The sequence below is a fragment of the Trematomus bernacchii genome, unplaced genomic scaffold, assembly GCF_902827165.1.
Source record: "Trematomus bernacchii unplaced genomic scaffold, fTreBer1.1, whole genome shotgun sequence".
Classification (NCBI taxonomy): Eukaryota; Metazoa; Chordata; class Actinopteri; order Perciformes; family Nototheniidae; genus Trematomus; species Trematomus bernacchii.
The window spans coordinates 554,824-577,134 of NW_022987669.1; the positions used below are offsets into that span (position 1 = coordinate 554,824).

The 22,311-nt window shown below is 39.9% G+C and overlaps 1 protein-coding gene across 2 annotated transcripts in view; it reads left to right on the top strand.

The window, feature by feature from the left end:
• Positions 1-6,211: 6,211 nt before the first annotated feature.
• Positions 6,212-22,311, top strand: part of kcnq3 (potassium voltage-gated channel, KQT-like subfamily, member 3) — a 109,296-nt gene continuing 93,196 nt past the window's right edge. The window contains exon 1 of one of the 2 annotated variants that reach the window (XM_034135977.1): positions 6,212-6,609. In XM_034135977.1, the coding sequence (XP_033991868.1) occupies positions 6,320-6,609 (290 nt within the window). In that variant the 5' untranslated portion in view covers positions 6,212-6,319. The remainder of the gene's footprint in view (positions 6,610-22,311) is intronic. The other variant, XM_034135976.1, reaches the window with a different exon arrangement.

Sequence of the window (22,311 nt, forward strand, 5' to 3'; positions counted from 1 at the left end):
AGAACAATAATGTCATTGTTAGCTAATGAATGTTTCCATGCTGAACAACGGCAACATGACAACGTTTTCATTGGTCCCTCTTCTTTAGAGAAGACCAGGAAATGATGGATACACGGATCGTGTTCAAATCAATAGGCACGCAATGACTCTAAATAATAATGATCACGCCACCAAACACACATTCAAACTAAAGGAACCAGCCTGTTTGGAAAATGTGAGAAGTAGAAAGTACAGGTATTTGGGTTCAACATGTAAGAAGTAGAAAGTACAGGTATTGGGGTTCAACATGTAAGAAGTAGAAAGTACAGGTATTTGTGTTCAACATGTAAGAAGTAGAAAGTACAGGTATTGGGGTTCAACATGTAAGAAGTAGAAAGTACAGGTATTTGTGTTCAACATGTAAGAAGTAGAAAGTACAGGTATTGGGGTTCAACATGTAAGAAGTAGAAAGTACAGGTATTTGTGTTCAACATGTAAGAAGTAGAAAGTACAGGTATTTGTGTTCAACATGTAAGAAGTAGAAAGTACAGGTATTTGTGTTCAACATGTGAGAAGTAGAAAGTACAGGTATTTGGGTTCAACATGTAAGAAGTAGAAAGTACAGGTATTTGTGTTCAACATGTAAGAAGTAGAAAGTTCAGGTATTTGTGTTCAACATGTGAGAAGTAGAAAGTACAGGTATTTGAGTTCAACATGTAAGAAGTAGAAAGTACAGGTATTTGTGTTCAACATGTAAGAAGTAGAAAGTACAGGTATTTGGGTTCAACATGTGAGAAGTAGAAAGTACAGGTATTTGAGTTCAACATGTAAGAAGTAGAAAGTACAGGTATTTGTGTTCAACATGTGAGAAGTAGAAAGTACAGGTATTTGTGTTCAACATGTGAGAAGTAGAAAGTACAGGTATTTGAGTTCAACATGTAAGAAGTAGAAAGTACAGGTATTTGTGTTCAACATGTAAGAAGTAGAAAGTACAGGTATTTGGGTTCAACATGTGAGAAGTAGAAAGTACAGGTATTTGAGTTCAACATGTAAGAAGTAGAAAGTACAGGTATTTGTGTTCAACATGTAAGAAGTAGAAAGTACAGGTATTTGTGTTCAACATGTAAGAAGTAGAAAGTACAGGTATTTGGGTTCAACATGTAAGAAGTAGAAAGTACAGGTTATTTGTGTTCAACATGTAAGAGTAGAAGTACAGTATTTGTGTTCACATGTAAGAAGTAGAAAGTACAGGTATTTGAGTTCAACATGTAAGAAGTAGAAAGTACAGGTATTTGTGTTCAACATGTAAGAAGTAGAAAGTACAGGTATTTGTGTTCAACATGTAAGAAGTAGAAAGTACAGGTATTTGTGTTCAACATGTAAGAAGTAGAAAGTACAGGTATTTGTGTTCAACATGTAAGAAGTAGAAAGTACAGGTATTTGAGTTCAACATGTAAGAAGTAGAAAGTACAGGTATTTGGGTTCAACATGTAAGAAGTAGAAAGTACAGGTATTTGTGTTCAACATGTAAGAAGTAGAAAGTACAGGTATTTGTGTTCAACATGTAAGAAGTAGAAAGTACAGGTATTTGAGTTCAACATGTAAGAAGTAGAAAGTACAGGTATTTGTGTTCAACATGTAAGAAGTAGAAAGTACAGGTATTTGTGTTCAACATGTAAGAAGTAGAAAGTACAGGTATTTGTGTTCAACATGTAAGAAGTAGAAAGTACAGGTATTTGTGTTCAACATGTAAGAAGTAGAAGTACAGGTATTTGTGTTCAACATGTAAGAAGTAGAAAGTACAGGTATTTGGGTTCAACATGTAAGAAGTAGAAAGTACAGGTATTTGGGTTCAACATGTAAGAAGTAGAAAGTACAGGTATTTGGGTTCAAAATGTAAGAAGTAGAAAGTACAGGTATTTGGGTTCAAAATGTAAGAAGTAGAAAGTACAGGTATTTGTGTTCAACATGTGAGAAGTAGAAAGTACAGGTATTTGGGTTCAACATGTAAGAAGTAGAAAGTACAGGTATTTGGGTTCAACATGTAAGAAGTAGAAAGTACAGGTATTTGGGTTCAACATGTAAGAAGTAGAAAGTACAGGTATTTGGGTTCAAAATGTAAGAAGTAGAAAGTACAGGTATTTGGGTTCAAAATGGAAGAAGTCAAAGTAAAAAGTCGTCAGAAAAATAAGTAGTGGAGTAAAGTACTGATACCAGAAACATGTACTTAAGTGCAGTAACAAATGTGTACTCCACTACTTCCCACCTCACTGTACTGCAGGAGGTACCCAGACCCTAAGGAGAGAGAAATAAAGAGGTTCTGCTGTGGGTTTCCCTCTCCTGTAGGTCTATAGCTTTTAGTGCATGTAAATGGTCTGCAAAGGCTAAAATCCCCATGTTCCCTCCAGAGGGAGTTGCACACCTGCCTCGAAACGCCTCCATTGGACTCCTTTGTTTACCGTATCGACCCGAATATAAGACAGGTTTTGTTTCCTAGAGAAATCTGAAAAAGAGGGGTCGTCTTATATTCGGGGTCTAGACTGTTCGATGTAATTACACAGTCACAACAACAGATTGATTGTTCAAACGAGTGTTTCCCAAAGAGAGACACCGTCTTAAAGTAACAGTTCAACAGGAGAGAGAGAGATGGAGAGACACAGAGACCAACTCCAACAAAGTGGATCTAAAGTAGACAAGGTAATAAACAAGAGAGGAGAAGTTACGATGCCCATTTTAAGATAATGGTGATCAACGAAGTCATCAAACATCTGTCGAGCAGCAAAGAAATATGGAGTTACTGAGTGTGACATTAGAAGATGGCGAGCCCAAAAAGACCGCCTTAAAAATGTAAATAGTCAGAGAAAATGAAGTCGTGTCAGGACATTCACTTTGCTCTTAAAAGTTTAGACTTCAGGAGGAGATGTCACGGAGTTGGAAGCTTTGAAAAAGAAACAGCGTAAGCAGGGATTCATCAGAAAGTCCGGTGAAGCCCGAAGAGTTAAATTATTGATTTTTCAATTAGAGATTCCCTCTGCCCGTCTCCCAACAAAATGAGTAAAATCCTCCGACGTTCAACGATTAAGTGGAAACACTAACGAGACACGCAATTAATCAATTTCTAGATCGCTCTTAGAGTGTTCTGAGGTCGGATAAAGAGTGTGTTTCCTCTAAATTAAGTCTGTGTTTGGTTTAGTTCAGTTAGTGATTGTGCACATGTGCATCTCATCCAATGTATGCTATGTCTTCGGTGTATTTAAAGGGGACCTATCATGCAAAATGCACTTGTGTACGTCTTTTCTACATGAATATGTGTCCCCGGTGTTCCAGGGAACTCACCAAGTGTCAGAAAACACAACCCTCTCTATTTTCCTCCATACCCAAATCTCTAAAAAAGGGGCTGCAACGGATCTGATAAAAACTGATCCAGATTTGAACACTGTCCTGACGTCAGGACGGTGGCGCTACGGCTATTGGGCCAACTCCACCAATCAGGAGGAGACAGCCACGGCCATTGCCGTTCGAAAGTGCTGGAGACGCTGTAGTACATATGCCAGGCCTGTAGATGGTGCTGTTCTCACAGAATCAGCCCTTGCTAAAACAGAGCTAGAAATGTCAAATTGAGCGAAATGAGGCATGGCTAAAATGCATGATCTGTTTGGTATTTTGAAAAAAAAAAAGTATAAATATGCCTTATATAGGTATGGTCCTACACTATATTATTCAAATATAGCATGATAGGTCCACTTTAAGACACTGCAGGATAACTAAATACAGGTGGGAGAAGTGTTTTGATTATAATTATTGATGCATTAAAGTGTAACTTAAATGTACATGGTTACTTCCCACCGCTGATAAATGTAATCTATATTTAACGGAAAGTGTTTCAAATATTGAAAGAGTCAAATTTGATAAAAGTGTTGTCATACTTGTTGTTTCATCAGCTCCCCTGTTTGTGCCTGACATATTCATTATTTTCCTAATTAAGGATCATTAATAACCCCCCCACCCCCCCAACAATCCCCATCTATTTCAGTTGCGTAACCTTTAACCCATTGATGACGTCACTACACGTGTTTTTCGGCGTCAGCGGAAGTAGCTGTCTGCAGCTGGAGCAGCTCAGGTCAACTTTAGAGTATAACACCTTTAAGAAAAGGGCTAACTCATATGTTACGTTTTTTTAATGATTTCTTAAGTAGTTATATTGTTGGTGTTGTTGTTGTTGTTGTTGTTTAGCAGCTGTTTATATTCTACAGTCTTTTAGTAAGTGCAGCTTTAAACCCATGCTGCAGCAGGTGGAGCTTTAGGCTCAGATCTTGAGTGATCGTTTATTGAAGTGTGATGGTGTGCATGCATTCTTATGATACTATATTCTCATATTTTTGACATTATAAGGTCTTAAAATGTCAAAAATATAGTTTATTACAATTATTTCTGGGACAGTGTAACACTTTACTTTAAGGCTATATTTATTTCTAATGATTTACTTTTAGTTATGGTAACACTATAGTAGAATATTTGTGATTCTTGTACCTTTACTGTTACTGAAGTATAGTAAGAGTGTGTGTGTGTGTGTGTGTGTGTGTGTGTGTGTGTGTGTGTGTGTGTGTGTGTGTGTATGTGTGTGTGTGTGTGTTTATATATTATAATATTTTCCTTAAGGCTTTCTTATATATCCTTAACTCTAATTTACTGTAGTAGAGTATTTTTCAATTGTAGTTTCCATCTCTGATAACGACTGTGTGTGTGTGTGAGTGTGTGTGTGTGTGTGTGTGTGAGTGTGTGTGTGTGTGTGTGTGTGTGTGTGTGTGTGTGAGTGTGTGTGTGTGTGTGTGTGTGTGTGTGTGTGTGTGTATGCATGTGTGTGTGTCTCTCTCTCTCTCTCTCTTCATATGCACTTGACACAGGCGCGTACGCGTGTGCATGACGGTGCATATTACACCCTCGTGCCCGCGCCTCCCTACATCTGTTTACACGCGTGTTTTCATCCCGCGTGAAAACACGTCAGCAAGGTGTCTATCCGCGTGCACGGGCGTGAGTGTGCGCGGGCACGTAGCGTCTAGGTTGCTGATGAAAACCTCTCTCTCTTTCTCTCTCTCTCTCTTTTTCTTTATTTTAATCTATCTCCCCCCCCCCCCCCCCCCCCCCCCCCCCTATGTCCGGTCCCTCTGCGGGTGCATGGAGGAAAATGGAGCCATGCCCGGGGGAGAGCTGCCGGTAAGAGTCGGTGCAGGGAAGCTGGTTCCTCGATATGAGTGTGTGTGTGTGTGCACTGCGTGTGTGTATGTGAGGGGAGGCAGAGCGATGAATGCTCTTTGTCTCGCCTCTGAGTGTGTGTGTGTGTGTGTGTGTGTGTGTGTGTGTGTGTGTGTGTGTGTGTGTGTGTGTGTGTGTGTGTGTGTTTGGAGAGGAGGTGAGTTGAAAAGCCCCTTTTTGGGGGATTATTAATTGATTTATTGATTGACAGGTGTTTTATCGCCTCTTTATCCACTGAAATGTTCCCACAATGCAACAGTAGGAGCGTATATTTGTGAGTTTATAACCACTTTGTGTCTCCTGTGTTTTATTTATGCAGTGGTTTTAGAATCAGGGCGTGGATTGTGTGTTTTCTTTAATGCTGCTGCGGCTTTTACGCACCGTGTGTGCTCCAAAACACGCACCAGATTCCGATGGTTTCCCAAAATAAAGCATCTCTCTCCCTCTCTCTCTCTCTCTCTCGGTCTCTGTATCTCTCTCCCTCTCTCTCTCTCTCTCTCTCTCTCTCTCTCTCTCTCTCTCTCTCTCTCTCTCTCTCTCTCTCTCTATCCCCCTCTTTCTTTATGCATCTCTCTCACTGTCTAACATGTTTTTATCTTTGGTAAAAGCAAGAGTGAGTGTAGATTTTAGAGTTCACTATCTGATGAGAAATATGAAGAGTTTTTAAACCGGTGGTGTTTCACTACTGTGTGCTCTGTGGGTGTGTGTGTGTGTGGGGGGGGGGGGGGGGGAGCTCGGGTTTAACTCTAAAAAAAACAGTCTAAAAAATAAAAATCTTCTCTCAATGTCTAGCTAAATAAGCTCATTGTTGTTGAACAATCTAAATAAAAGTGTTTTATAAAAATCAATCTCTCTCTCTTTCTCTCTCTCTCCGTCTCTCTCTCTCCCTCCATCCATCCTCCTCCCCCTTTCTCTCTTTCTCTCTCCTTCTCTCTCCTTCTCTTTCTCTCTCTTCTCCAGTCAGTGTGCTGAGCTCCACCACATCCTTACATGACCTGAGGAAGGTGTGTGTGTGTATGTGTGTGTGTCTCCGGATCCCTCGCGCGGACCATGGCATGCTGCCCCTCCCGGTCCTCGTGCACTGACCATGGGGCTCCGGTCCAGGACAAACGGCGGCTCTGAGGAGAAAAAGAAGCCGAAAAGCGACGCTCCTCCCGGGGATACTTTGGACCGGGATGGGCTCCTGGTGGCCGGTTCTTCTACCGGAAAGGAGCGGGGATTTCAGCCGGGAATCGGTGTCGGACTGCTGGCTAAAACCCCGCTGAACTACAGCCGGCCGGCCAAGAGGACTAACATCCGGAGGAGGAAGATCCAGACCCTGCTGTACGCCGCGCTGGAGAGGCCGAGAGGCTGGGCGCTGCTCTACCACGCCTTCGTGTGAGTAACAAAGATAAAGAGGGTTTTTACAACTTGAGGATGAACCTGTGAAGCTGAGGATGAAGAGGTTGTTGTTAGAGGAGCCAAATGAATCAAAGGGCGAGCTGTATGTTTGTTTCGTTGTTTATTCTGCTCTGTGTTTTAAGTGTTTTGAATTTGGACTATTTTGCGAAAATCTTTAAAAAGTAGAAGTAGCCTACTCAGATCTTGTACTTCAGTAAAAGTAGGAGTACTCAGAGCTTGTACTTGAGTAAAAGTAGAAGTACTCAGATCTTGTACTTCAGTAAAAGTAGGAGTACTCAGATCTTGTACTTCAGTAAAAGTAGGAGTACTCAGAGCTTGTACTTCAGTAAAAGTAGAAGTACTCAGATCTTGTACTTCAGTAAAAGTAGGAGTACTCAGATCTTGTACTTGAGTAAAAGTAGAAGTACTCAGATCTTGTACTTCAGTAAAAGTAGGAGTACTCAGATCTTGTACTTGAGTAAAAGTAGAAGTACTCAGATGTTGTACTTAAAGTAAAAGTAGTGGAGTAGAAGTACAAGATCGGAGTAGGGGATGTTAGAGGAGCCTAATGAATAAAAGGGCAAGATGCACATTTCTGTTTCTGTTGTTTATTCTGCTCTGGGTTTTAAGGTTTAACTTGTAAGGTTTAGATTTGGCTGCCGGGTTGCAGAGGTGGAAGAAGTACTCAGATCTTGTACTTGAGTGAAAGTAGAAGTACTCTGCTTCACAGCAGACACCTCACAGATGCCTTGTGTGAGTAAATCAGACGTAGAGGGTATGCACATTGTGTAACTCATGTTCATCCTGCTCTGTGTCGATGACTCTTTGTGGGGATTTTGGATAATTAGTCGTTTAAAATGTTTAAATGTTGTATGTGAGGGACTACGGATGGAAACTAGCTCAAAGCTAAAATCCGGCATGTTTACGTTTTTAAAGCATTATTTATTTTAAATGTTCATCAATGTGCATTAGGGCTGTGCAATTAATCGTATTAATGTGCCTGCCACAATTACGAAAACAACATAATCGAAAAAAACAATTATTTTGCTTTGCTAGGTTGTGACAGTGCACTGCAACATATTTGATCTAATTAATGTTGGTCTCATTTATTTGTATTTATCATATTTATATATGTTTAGTAGCTTGGGGAAGTGCGCTCCAAAATATTTGTTGATCTTGTTTATTGGTATTTATTATTTTGATATTATTTATTTAAATGTATCATTTATTTTTGTATTGGTTTTTCAGTTGAATTATACCTTCAGGGAAATCAACAGTTAAAAAGATACTGTTCAAATTATTATTTGTATTTGTTTTAAAGTTCAATAACTTGATTTTTTCAAAGTCAATGAATAATCGTATTTAATAATCGTGATATCAATTATTGACCCAAATAATCGTGATTATGATTTTTGCCATAATCGCACAGCCCTAATGTGCACTGTCCCTCTTCAAATAAACGATTAAATGAAAAAAAAATGGAAAAAAAAATGCTAGGTTTTGGTGCATTTGAAACAGTAGGAAGTTATAATAATCTTTATTTTGTATAGCACCTATCATACAATAAGTGCAGTTCAAAGTGCTTCACAGCAGACATCTCACAGACACCGTCGTGTGAGTAAAACAGATAGAGAGGGGTCAGAACTTGTGCAGCTGAGGATGCAGAGGATGCAGAGGATGCAGAGGATGCAGAGGATGCAGAGGATGCTAGAGGAGCACGACTGTACAATAGTAAAAGGGAAAGCTGCAGATGTTTGTTTTGAATGTTCATAGTGCTCTGGGTTTAAAGGTTTAAATGTGGCATTGACTGCTGGGTTGCAGATGTGAAGAAGAACATGGAGATGTTAGAGGAACCCAAAGTAATAAAAGGGCGAGCTGCAAAACTGTTGTTGCTTTTTAAATAAATAAATGTCTGGCATAAGTTGACTTAGTGCTGCTGTACACAGTGTGTAAAGTAACTGAGTATATTCACTACTTTTACTTGAGTAACATTTTGAATGCAGGACTTGTACTTGTAACAGAGTATTCCTACACTCTGGTACACGTTACCTGCTGCACTTTGAACCCTGACATGTTGAGGACCCCAAAGTGATATAAATGTACAGTAGGGTCCCCAGCTCATAGAAGCTGCCGGATGCTAACCTGCTTGTTGGGCTATTTGCATAAGTTGCATTAATTAGCCTTGTTGACAATAGTTAAATAATGGCTTGGCTGATTTGGACAGTTTGGGAGTGGTTTTGGGAGTTATTGAGGATGCCAAGTCCATTTCAGAAAGTGGACATATCTGTCCTCTCTGTGGGCTGATGGTGACTGAGACCATTCGAGAGCACAAGATAAAGATTATAATATCCACACTGTCGAGGGTTTTCTTTCAAATAAATAAGCAACCTGTCCAATCCAAATGATCCAGAGTCCCCAATACATCACAATCAGTCCAATTCCTCCTCCTCAGTATTTCTCTTCCCATCTTCTCCATTTTTATTGTTCAATGCCATATCTTTTTATGCTGCTGCAACACACAAGTACTTCTTATCTTATCTTATCTAAAGGCATCAGCACAATGCTTCAGTTTTAAGAAGATGCTGATAGTGTACGGCTAACTGCTGTGTGTCAAAGTTTAGCATACTTCCCATATCATATAAAACTAAGGCACAGGATTCTGAATAGCAGCAGCTTCAGATCAGGTGTATCAGACCCAGGTTTGTGTTTGGTTTTAAGTAAGATATTTGTGTTTGAAGGAGTGCAGCAGTGCATGCTGGTCATTATATTTGTGATGAATCAGCTGATGGAGCTCTCTGTCAGTCCATTACTGTCCGTCTGTAACCTAATGATGAAGCTCAATGAATAGCTTCCTCACACACACACACACACACACACACACACACACACACACACACACACACACACACACACACACACACACACGATTTTCGGTTAATTAGTCGTTTTAAATGCTGGGTTTTGGTGCATTTCAAACAGCAGGAAATAATAATAATAATAATCTTTATTTTGTATCATCATTCGTACAATAAGTGCAGTTCAAAGTGCTTCGCAGTAGAACAGTGATATCACATAGAAGACAGTTACCAGTAAAAGACGTACAAACAAACTAAAAATAGCGTAGAGTAGACATGTAAAAAATACATTTACTGTAGGTTAAAGGTACGATGAAATTGAGCATTTCAAGGAGGATAGTTCAAATGCATTCCTTCCTCAGGTGAGAGGTTGAAATGCATCAGAGAGCAGGAGCTTCCTAAAAGGCTAGAATGTACGAATATATTTTGAGTTTTGTTTAAAGACTGATGTCTAAAGGTATTTTGTTCCATAGCTTCGGGGCATATGAAAGCTGCTTCACCAAACTTCTGTTTACCTCTGGGAACTTCTAACAAACCATCAGCAGAGAAATGCCGTGTTTTTGACGAGGATGCACAACAGACTGAAAACACATCTGTTCCTCTGCTCCTTGTCTAATAATAAATAACTCTCTCTTCTGTAAAAGAGCTTTCTTATCGCTACAGATGGAGCCTCTTATTTTGGACCCCAGCATACAGCTTCCTGCCGACTGCCAGCCAGTTGCCAGCCAGTTGCCTGCCAAAGACCAGTATTCAGGAATGTTAGGCCCTCCCACTATTCTCCAATTTCAGGGTTTAACCAGGAGATGGCGCTATATATTAAATAACTAAGACTTAGTTTTTCACAATAGAAAATGCAGATATTATATAAAAAACTAAAGTTAAAATCTTGTTTTTAATGCCCCAAGAGCAATAACATCTTGTCACAAGCTTTTTGGAAGAAAAAGACTGACTCAAGAGACCTGTAGTTGACTAATTACAGGCCTCAATAAAGTTCTGCCATTGGTTGTGAAAAACAACGGTGGACATAGTGGAAAGTGAAATTGACATTGTCGAATTTAATAAAAATACAAAATAATGTATCTGTGTACGTGTTTTACTATGTGATCTGCACTTATCAAACATCTAATTAAGGCGAGACACCCCAGGTGAATAGGGTATTTTTAACTTAAAGATATCAGCTAAATATTTCTCCAGTTAATTACTTACAATAAGGCAATTGTTTTTTGTATTACAAGTTTTCTGAAATAGCATGTTTAAATATCCAAATGAACCATTATCTCATGAAATATGCGCATATTTTAACACATTTCAGGAACCGAAATCTGAACTTTGGATAAAGCCAGGATCAAAATTATTGTTTCATTTTGTAGTCATATTAGTATCTAAGGCTTTTACAGAAGGGATTTTGGATATCTCTTTGTATCACTCCATAAATCAGAAAATACTGTCAACAGCCCTAAAATATCAATTTTCACCATGTTTTTAGGTATAAAATGTTATATAATTCAGGCTATGAATTATATATGACCAAACCCTTCTGTAAAAGCCTTCATAATATTGATAGGAATATAACTGGAAAGTTTGGTGTATGTAACTGCTGAGTGATTCTACAATTTAGGGTACATTCCATGTCCATTGATGTCCATTGATGATAATTATAATTATTCTAACTATTTTCTTCAAAAATATCATATTTTGCCTATTATTGGAAAGCATGTTATAATATCACACAAACATTATGTGCATCCTATGCTTTATTTAGCTTGAAATGTGTCATGATGTTCTTAAATTGTCAGTTTTTGCTATGTCCGTTTTTCAGTTGAGGGTGTCTTGGATTCAAAATAATGAATAAAAACCATTAAAGTAAATTTAAAAAATGATTCATTTATTTCAAAAGTCTAAATACTAAAGAATAATAACATATTTTTAATTGATTTCCCCCTTTAAATAATTTAAATATCTTAATATATGAATGTCCGCAAAAGTTCTGTCAACTATGTTACTAACAGAACTTCCCCCTTTAACTCAAAAATGGTTTGTCCCAATACCATGTCACCAGCATCACATGATGCCATGTTCCTCTTTGGCACACATTTTGAACACACTGTGGTGATTGTCCTCTACATTTTTACAATATTTTATGTATAATAGCACATGGTCAATTAATATACTCATTGACAATCAACAATGTTACGTACATTGTTATGGTTTACAATTGTTTAATGATTTGAATTCAATTATATGTGCAAATGTGATGTTAACCTGTTCAAGAAAATGACATGTGGTCATCCAGGCAAGGCCTACCATTGAAATGATGGGTCAAAATAGGGAAATTGTCAACTAGGTTACCTGTCAACTGAGTTACCCAGTACTGTAATAACTGTAGTAACTTAGTTGACAGGTAACCTAGTTGACAATTTGTACGACATGTAGACGTCATTACACATCATTATCAATGGAATTTTGCACTTCTGCCTTGAAATGAACATAGTGCTGATGGTTAATAATGTGTCCAGTCAACTATGTTATTTGCGTCAAATGTTTGACTTTCATTGTCAACTATGTTGCACCTCATTTTTTCAAATTTAAAATATCTAAAATAGTGCTTCTGATATCCTTTATAGTATAATGTATATCTACACAGGTTGGAGTTTTACATGACATCTCTTAAAACTATCAAAATGACCTGTATGGTAGTTTTATAATACAAAATATCCCTAAACTTAATGACAGTGCTGAACATATCACATGAAAAAACAAAACTTTAATACAATTATTTTTTAAACTTTAAAAAATCTTTGGATATATGGTAGAATAGACTCAAGAGCCTTTCAAATTTGATTTTACTTGAAGTGCAGGACTTAATCAAATGATTGTAATGACATCAAGTTTGTCCGTAACATAGTTGACAAACTGAGTAGTGAAAACATCCTTTCCCTTAAAATAAAAAAATATATAAAAATGTTTAAGCTTTGCAACTAGTGGATATGTTACACTGAGGAATATACTAACTTGAACCACTGATTGTTCTATCTATACATTTTATTTGGCATTAGTAAATAATTATGCACATTTACAGATATTTTACATGATATGAGTGATAACACGTGTTATAAGGGCTATTTCGCACAATAGGTGTGCCTTGAGATTTTTACTTGTCCTTTGGTGTGCCTTGGGCACAAAAAGTTTGGGAACCACTGCTGTAGAGAAATGTAAACGTTCACCATCCCCCACCCGCCTACTGTATGTTGCTTTTTGACATGTAAATGGGTAACTACCCCCCTCTGAGTGAATACCTGTTGTACCTGTCCGGGGCTAAGCCCATAGGACGATGCTCTGATGTCATCACCCTCGCACATTGGTCATATGTTTACAAAAAACGATGTTAACACTTTCTCGTTCTTAATATATGCTATATTTAGGGTCGATATGTGTTGAATTTACTTTAAAATAGCAGATCACTGTGATTCACTTCTCCGCGGCTCCTCCGTGCAGAGAGGGCCCCCCCCCGTTGACAATTCACGAGCGTCTAACTCTCTCCCCCCTGTGAAGAGATATCACAGGGGGGGGTTGGGACACACACATTCCGATGGCCAATTCGTTTTAAACAAAGAGTGGGGTGGGGGCTGGTGAACGGTATGGTCAATGTTTGTAAACACTGTGACATTTTGACTTTATTTGATCATTTCAGTTAAAAACTAACGTTCATATTTCATATTACTGTTTTGCCTGGCTGGACCTGTAATTTACAGGAAAGGAGTGCACGCTACTAAAGAGACACGCTACCATGGAAACCAAACAATGGTGTTGCTGTATTGAAGTCCGAGTGGAAACAGTCATATTTGGAGCGTTATGTTAGAATGAAACAGCGAGGTCGTGACTCACAAAAAAAAAGTGTTACTTCACTAACTGTAAGCTTGTCACTCAGAGTAACCTACAGTTAACTTAACTGTTGGAAAAGAAAGATCAGAGTTAGGAGTGTGAACACACAGCTGAGAGCTGCCATTTCATTCTGACTGTTTAAAAAACGGTAACAACGGACTATTTTTCTTAGCGGATGCATGTAAATTTAAATCAATACATAGAACTATGTTTTAAATCAATAAAAATATTTTCTAAATCCATAAAAGCATTTTCATTAATATTGGGAGTCATGTCGTTACTTTGTTGAGAATGTGGCCATGTAATAAGCGGGATAATTTGCAGCGACTTGGTCATTATGGGGAAAAATAACACCCAGGGATCAGTAATTTTTAGTGAATTACTGAGTTTAGGCACGTTAATAACATTTTAATGAAGTTGAATACAGTATATTCATATTTGTCAGTGATTTCATGTCAATTCGGCGAACATAAACGATTAAATTAGGATTAAAAATCGAGAGCCGGCTGCTGTTCGTTACGGTAACCCAACTAGGACACTTGACACAGTGGCTTTTGGCAAAGCACACAAAGAAAACAAAAAAAAAACCGAGAGAGATGAGTTATTGTTATTACAACGTGACTTCACTATTATTTAACAACTATTTTTATTGGGTTCTTTTATTTGGGGTTAAGTACATTGTCAGAATAAGTGAGAAATGGATTTAACTTCTGTTAGACAGCTATCATACTGAATAAATATTTATGCAAAAATGTATGGCATTAATAATGTATATCTAATTACATTTAAAAATGTATGGCATTAATAATGTATATCTAATTACATTAACTGTGAATGTCTTTCATTTTATTTAAAATGAAATAAAATTACATAAAACATTTTCCATAAAAAAGTTGATTCAAGAACAAATCAGTACTTTTCTTATATGACTATTATTGTTAAATTTGAAAGGTCTTTACCAGCTTTGGAATTATATATATATATATATATATATATATATATATATATAGCACCTTCTGCCATCCCATCTCTACTGACATATGGATCTTAACAAAGATCCGCTATACATTAGTACCAGATATACTGTACACGGACATTTTAGTGAACCAGACCAGCTGTTTCCGCCGGGTCTTCGCTTCCCGGGCATCACGTTGTTTACAAGTGTGTTCAGATGCTAAATGACAAGTGCAAGTGACAATTGTTGTCGTCTTCTCTGTGAACGTTTTTTTCTCCGTTATTTTTGCCGTTTTCAGATTTAAATTTCGAGCGGAAAGCTAACCAGGAAGTAATAATTACTTAAGCGGAGAACGGAGAAAGTAAACGTTACAGCAGGCATAACAACAGCCGGTGTTTATTTTATTATAATATATATCATTTGTTTTAAAGCTCAATATATAGTTCTATCCGTGACATATGGATCTTAACAAAGATCCGCTCTACATTAGTACCAGATATACTGTACACGGACATTTTAGTGAACCAGACCAGCTGTTTCCGCCGGGTCTTCGCTTCCCGGGCATCACGTTGTTTACAAGTGTGTTCAGATGCTAAATAAAAGTTTAGCTTGTACTTTTGATACCCCGCCTCTCGGCACCACAACATCCAGTTTACTGTATTTCACATGAGCGATGTCGAACATTGAAAAGTCCTTATAAAATCTCTGTTATTAGATCAGTACTTTCTTATATGACTATTATTGACTTGAACACTGAGAATGTATTTATTAACTTCAGACATTTGAAATATTTGAAATCAGATGAAAACAAACTGTAACGGAGCCTGCCGTGTTATCTATGATTACTATGCCTTACTGTACATTCATAATTTCAGCCGGAGGTAGGTGGTAGGCGTTGCGGAGGAGCAGATTGCGAGTGAGGTGCCTGTTCTAAACGAACTATTCCAGCTGTTATAAAGCATTAAATAAAAAGTAAGCAAGGAATACAGAATGTTTCGTTACGTAACTTTGTTGAGAATGTGGCCATGTACATGTAATACATGGGATCATTTGCAGCGACTTGGTCATTGTGGGGAAAAATAACACCCATCCTGATCGTTTCAATGAAGTTGAATACAGAATATTCATATTTGTCAGTGATTTCATGTCAATTCGGCGAACATAAACATCAATGATGATGATTAAATTAGGATTAAAAATCGGGAGAGCCGGCTCGTTCGTTTTTTCCGACTAAACAACATCTATTATTTAGAAGTTGATTTCACATGACTCCAGTGTGGAACCCCACTGCACCCCCTGGTGGATCAATGATCCATTGCAGCTGGCTTCACAATAATTAAATGTATTTATCATGGGGGCGGTATCAAGTCTGACTGGGGGCCGGCCGGCCATCACGGAACGTGCATGAACCGATCACGACCCTCGCACTTTAAACTGTCCAAAATAAGACGCTTCATCTGTAATGTTTCTGCTATTTATGACTTCTTCATGGTTTAACGCACTTATTGTAAATGTTTTTGTATAAAATCATCGTCTGAATGCGAAGCTTACAGACACTTTGAGCAGCCGGCAGTGGCTCAGTCAGTAGGGTCTCGGACTGGGAGCCGTAGGGTCGCCGGTTCAAGTGCCCAACCAGACCTAAAATATGGAGTGTGGACTGCTACTTGGAGAGGTCCCGGTCCACCTCCTGCCCTGCCGTGGTGCCCTTGAGCAAGGCACCGGACACCCCCCCACCCCCCTCACTCCCATTGCTCCCCGGGCGCTGTACATTAGCTGCCCACTTCTCCTAGTACTAGACTCCTGGTACTAGACCCCTGGTTCTAGACTCCTACTACTAGACTCCTGGTACTGGACTCCTACTACTAGACTCCTGGTTCTAGACTCCTGGTACTAGACTCCTACTACTAGACTCCTGGTTCTAGACTCCTGGTACTAGACTCCTACTACTAGACTCCTGGTTCTAGACTCCTAGTTCTAGACTCCTGGTACTAGACTCCCGGTTCTAAACTCCTGGTGCTAGACTCCTACTACTAGACTCCTGGTACTAGACTCCTACTACTAGACTCCTGGTTCTAGACTCCTGGTACTAGACTCCTACTACTAGACTCCTGGTTCTAGACTCCTACTACTAGACTCCTACTACTAGACTCCTGGTTCTAGACTCCTACTACTAGACTCCTACTACTAGACTCCTGGTTCTAGACTCCTACTACTAGACTCCTACTACTAGACTCCTGGTTCTAGACTCCTACTACTAGACTCCTACTACTAGACTCCTACTACTAGACTCCTGGTTCTAGACTCCTGGTACTAGACTCCTACTACTAGACTCCTGGTACTAGACTCCTACTACTAGACTCCTGGTTCTAGACTCCTGGTGCTAGACTCCTGGTACTAGACTAGACTCCTACTACTAGACTCCTGGTACTAGACTAGACACCTACTACTAGACTCCTGGTTCTAGACTCCTGGTACTAGACTCCTGGTACTAGACTCCTGGTACTAGACTCCTGGTACTAGACTCCTGGTACTAGACTCCTGGTGCTAGACTCCTGGTACTAGACTCCTGGTACTAGACTCCTGGTACTAGTCTCTTTTTTATAAAAGCATCATCTGAATGTGTTTCTGCAGGATTGATGCTTGTTGTACTTTGTTTCTTCATGCACTTTGCGATGGATAAAAGCATCAGCTGAATACGACGTGATGCTTTCAGACCTCCACATGTTGACATCCAGCAGCCGGATGATGAGACTATGTTGGGTATTTCTTTGTTGAAATGTGTTAGCAAGCTTTATTTAAGGCTCTGATTTCTCTCCTGCTGCAGCTGTCTTTACACATTTGGCCTTAAAGCAGATTTATTTGGGGCTTTTGCAGATTTTTGGGACTTATTTTTGGAGTCTTGCATCCATTTGCATGTCTAAGAGATGATGTTGTCTCCTCCAAAGTGTGTTGTTCCTCTGTTATAATGACGAATGCCTATGGCTCAGCTTAATGCGGTTATAGAAATGTACTTTTATCTTCTTAGATATATCATCAATATATTGCCTGCCCTAATTACAAGCCCCAGCAGTTGATTCAGTTCAGTTTTCACGTATCTCACGTTGGACATCATATCCTTTTCACAGGCCGAAGACACACACATTTTGCAGGTAATAAGAGACAACAGGAAGCTCTCTCTCCGTCCTCTTCTCACTTTATTGAAATTCAATTAATGTGTGAGATACCTGGGAAACCCCCGAGGGATTTAAAGTGATCCAAAGTCTTCCTGCTGATAGTGAAAACCCCCTGAGAGGAAATAAAGAAAGGAGCTGCCGCCGGGCTTCAATTCAATTACCTGAGTTATCAGTCAAAGTGTCAGACTGTCAGAATAAATGTTTCGGTAGACGTTTAACCCGCCGCCTCGCAGAATACATCACCTCATGTGGAGAAATCTGAATTATTCTGGGATGTCCTGAGTTCGTGCACGGCTGAAAACAAGCCTTTACCCTCTGAAGATTTAGTTAAGAGGTGAGCCGGCCCTTTAAATGGTTACCTCAGCGGGTTAGTGTTGGTGAATCAATGGGATAGAGTACATCGATATATGAGCAGGAAATATCAGTTTACACACGCACGCACGCACACACACACGCACGCACACACGCACGCACGCACACACACACACACACACACACACACACACACACACACACACACACACACACACACACACACACACACACACACACACACACTCTTTGATTTAAACGCAGCAGCTCATCTCATCTTTCCTTTTACTATTTCATCTTATCTTATCTCTTTCCATCCACACAGAGACAGACTCACTTCCTGTCTTTCCCAGTGAACCCCTCTTCAGACCCTCTGTGTGAAATAAATATATAAAACTGCTGAAATGCATGTGAGTGGCGTCCATATGGAGCGGCCATATTGGAAGATACACACAGTATGTTGTGTTTAAACATGACTCACACACACTCTGTGTTTCTATCAGCGTTAATGAAGTCTCCTCTGAGGATTTATGATCTGTTCTCAGTACAAACTGTACCTCCTTCCATTAAAGCCATTAAACCATCAACAAATACCCCAAATCAGACAAAAACAAGACCATTTTTGGGGATAATTGCAAAAACGAGGGACTCTTTTCTGACCATTGTGAGGTTCATATTAGAATTTATTTGAGCCCAGTCTGCTCTGATTGGTTAGCTGGCCAGCTCTGTTGTGATTGGTCAACAGTTTAGAGATGTCCCGCCCCTTAACCATCCACTTATGTGTTGCAGCGCTAGCCAATAGGAGCTTGAATGTTCTGTAGTGATGTCACATTGTTCAGGAAGTAAACAAAGGAGTCCAATGGAGGCGTCTCAAAACACTTTTATTTTGAAATGTAAATTACATTAAATCAAATTAAATCAAATCAAATCAAAGTTTATTTATAAAGCACATTTAAAAGCGATTTTTGGTCGGGCCAAAGTGCTGTACATGTAATAAATACTACAATCATAAAAACACATTACTACAATCACAATAAAAGACAATAAATTACAACAGAGAAAACACAGGGAAAAGTCAGGAGTCGTGCTCCGCTCTGACTAGAAGGCCAGAGAGAAGAAGTGTGTTTTAAGAGTAGATTTAAAAACCCCTAGGGTCTGGGCCGACCTCACATGGAGGGGCAGAGTGTTCCAGAGTCTCGGGCCAGCTGCTGCGAAGGCTCGGTGCCCTCTGGTTTTGAGCCTGGTCTTGGGCACTACCAGCAGCAGCTGGTCAGCAGACCTTAAAGCTCTGGCTGGGGTTAACCGTCTTGGATGTTTTTTTCTTTGTGCAGTTTTATCATGTCAACATCATCTGTTTTCCTCAGCTCTCTCGTCTGTTGATGTTTTGCAGAGGCGTCACACATTTCCTCTTACTTCCTGTTTGAAGGCTCTCTGCCAATAAGATGATCAATATTTAACGTGGCGGTGGAAACAGAGAGGCTGTTGTGACACTTTTTAGATCTTTTCAGGAACATTTCAGTCACAGTGAACTCCTGTGGCGACAGATGAGAGGATAACAGAGGGAAATCAATACGGAAAGACTGTCAATAGAGCGGTGCAGGGATGTTATATTTCTGTGTTGGAACCTGAAGGCATCATCTCCCTGGTCCAATGGGATTCCTCCATTTGTTACATGATTATTGCAGAAAATAATCTCTGTGTCAAACAAACGTTTATGATACTCATCTCCACATATTACCACCACTTTATGATTTCTGAAGTAAAAAGCTAACGTTAGACTATAAAGGAACTACAGCACGGTCACATGACTTCACGTCACCACCGCTAAGCTAAAGGTGGCTAATGTTGGGCTATAAAGGAACTACAGCACGGTCACATGACTTCACGTCTCCACCGCTAAGCTAAAGGTGGCTAATGTTGGGCTATAAAGGAACTACAGCACGGTCACATGACTTCACGTCACCACCGCTAAGCCAAAGGAGGCTAATGTTGGGCTATAAAGGAACTACAGTACGGTCACATGACTTCACGTCACCACCGCTAAGCTAAAGGAGGCTAATGTTGGGCTATAAAGGAACTACAGCACGGTCACATGACTTCACGACACCACCGCTAAGCTAAAGGTGGCTAATGTTGGGCTATAAAGGAACTACAGCAGGGTCACATGACTTCACGTCACCACCGCTAAGCTAAAGGTGGCTAATGTTGGGCTATAAAGGAACTACAGCACGGTCACATGACTTCACGTCACCACCGCTAAGCTAAAGGTGGCTAATGTTGGGCGTGGTGACATCTACTCGTCTCATTTAGACACTTGTTAGCCTTTCTAAATTCACCAGTGGCTTATATTCTGACATATTTTATGTTGTAGATATAATAAGAATCTCTTGTGTTTCATTGAGACTTCAGAGCAGATTTCAGCACCATGGATAGAGACACGGCACCAACACATGTGAAGATTTGCCTATTTTTTTGACAAATAGTGATTGATTTAAGAATATGTTGAAAACAAAAGTTAATTTTGACTCAGGAAACATACATTCTTTGAAAAAATATGTATTTTTTTTGGAGCAGGAACTGGAATTTTGTCAAAATGATTATTTTCAACATCAAACTGAAGATATCCTCTCCTCTCTGATTCAGCTGAGTCCACACAAACCTATTTTTACCTCCGTTCACAATCACCTGAAACTCCAGCGTCAGAGATTAATGTCTCTCTTTACCGTCTCTTTTTTATTCTGCAGATCTGCACAGTGGTCGTTTTTTGTAAAAAGCGGAGTTTTCTCCAGAGGATAAAGAGGTGTTTCCTTCTCTTGTCCTTTTGTTTGAAGTGTTTCTGCAGGACGATTCTTAAAGGTCTCCTATCATGAATAAATGCACTTTCTGATGTCTTTTATACATGAATATGTGTCCCCGGTGTGTCAGGAGACTCACAAAGTGATGTCTTCTCTACATCACCATGTGTCCCCGGTGTGTCCCCGGTGTGTCAGGAGACTCACAAAGTGATGTCTCTTCTACATCACCATGTGTCCCCGGTGTGTCCCCGGTGTGTCCCCGGTGTGTCAGGAGACTCACAAAGTGATGTCTCTTCTACATCATCATGTGTCCCCGGTGTGTCCCCGGTGTGTCAGGAGACTCACAAAGTGATGTCTCTTCTACATCACCATGTGTCCCCGGTGTGTCCCTGGTGTGTCCCCGGTGTGTCCCTGGTGTGTCCCTGGTGTGTCCCCGGTGTGTCCCCGGTGTGTCCCTGGTGTGTCCCCGGTGTGTCCCTGGTGTGTCCCTGGTGTGTCCCTGGTGTGTCCCCGGTGTGTCCCTGGTGTGTCAGGAGACTCACAAAGTGTCAGGAAATAAACCCCTCTCTCTTTTCCTCCGTACCCACATCTCTAAAAATGGGGGAACAACGGAGCTGATCCAGATTTGCTGCGTCATGACCACATTACTGAAATGTGGGCGGGCTTTACACCCACGGGCCAATCAGAAAGGTTGCTGTCAGAAACAATGAGACGTGCTCTGGAAGTAATATGGTCTGTGTTTACATTAGCATGCTAACACTCAGAGCTAACCTGTACTGGAGAGAGTATGGGTGTTTCTCAATGTCGAGGAAGGCTGCTCCAGAGGCACTATTAAAAGGATGCTACGTCATCGAGTCCCGCCGGAGGACTGTTCCAATGTCCAGGATGCTTGGAATTCTACCGAGGCCGGCGTCCTTCATTGCGGGAGATTTCGAGGCTGCACATGTGTAGACTCCGCGCTTTTAAAATCCCCACAATGCTTTGCGCACGGACCAATTTCCAAAATCTTTGGCGGAAATCGCGCTCCATTTAAGACGGGGCCTCGTATATGACGCCCACCATTCTTCGTTTTCCGAGGCTAGGAAGGATTCTTGCCTCGCTTCTGAAGGACCTGACTCGGAGGGACTTGTCCTACCAAGGAAGCGTCCTCGACATTGAGAAACACCCACTGTGTAGAGAAGCAGGAAATAAAAAGGAACTCACCTTGTGGTAAACCTGAAAAAGAGTTTGAGCTCCATACTGTTTCAGAGAGAATCCTTGATGTGGTTTGGAACATGATATGGAGTTTAATCACGGCAGCATTTAGCTACGTTTCTGCTAGCTGAGTTTTTTTTTTTAAAGCTACGGAATCATTTGGTTTTTTGATTAAAACACATCATAGACATGTTTTTTTATATATTGGTATATATCTGAGACCTATAATATATGTGTTTTTATTGTGTTTTAATGTTTTTAGCACTTCTTAACACGTGGCTTGTGTGGTCATTTCTTATTTTATGATTCCTATGATGTTTTAATTGTTTGTCAAGCACTTTATCTGTGAAAAGTGCTTTATAAATACATTTCACTTACTTACTGTCCTTCAGTACAAACGTTCTTTCTTCGTGCTTCTTCTGTTTGCCGGAAGAATCCATAAACACATGTGAAGTCACACTGCATGCGTTTGTTGTGACGTGTGGAGTTTAAAGATGGAGGTTACTGGAGTTTAATCTGCCTGAGAAACCCTT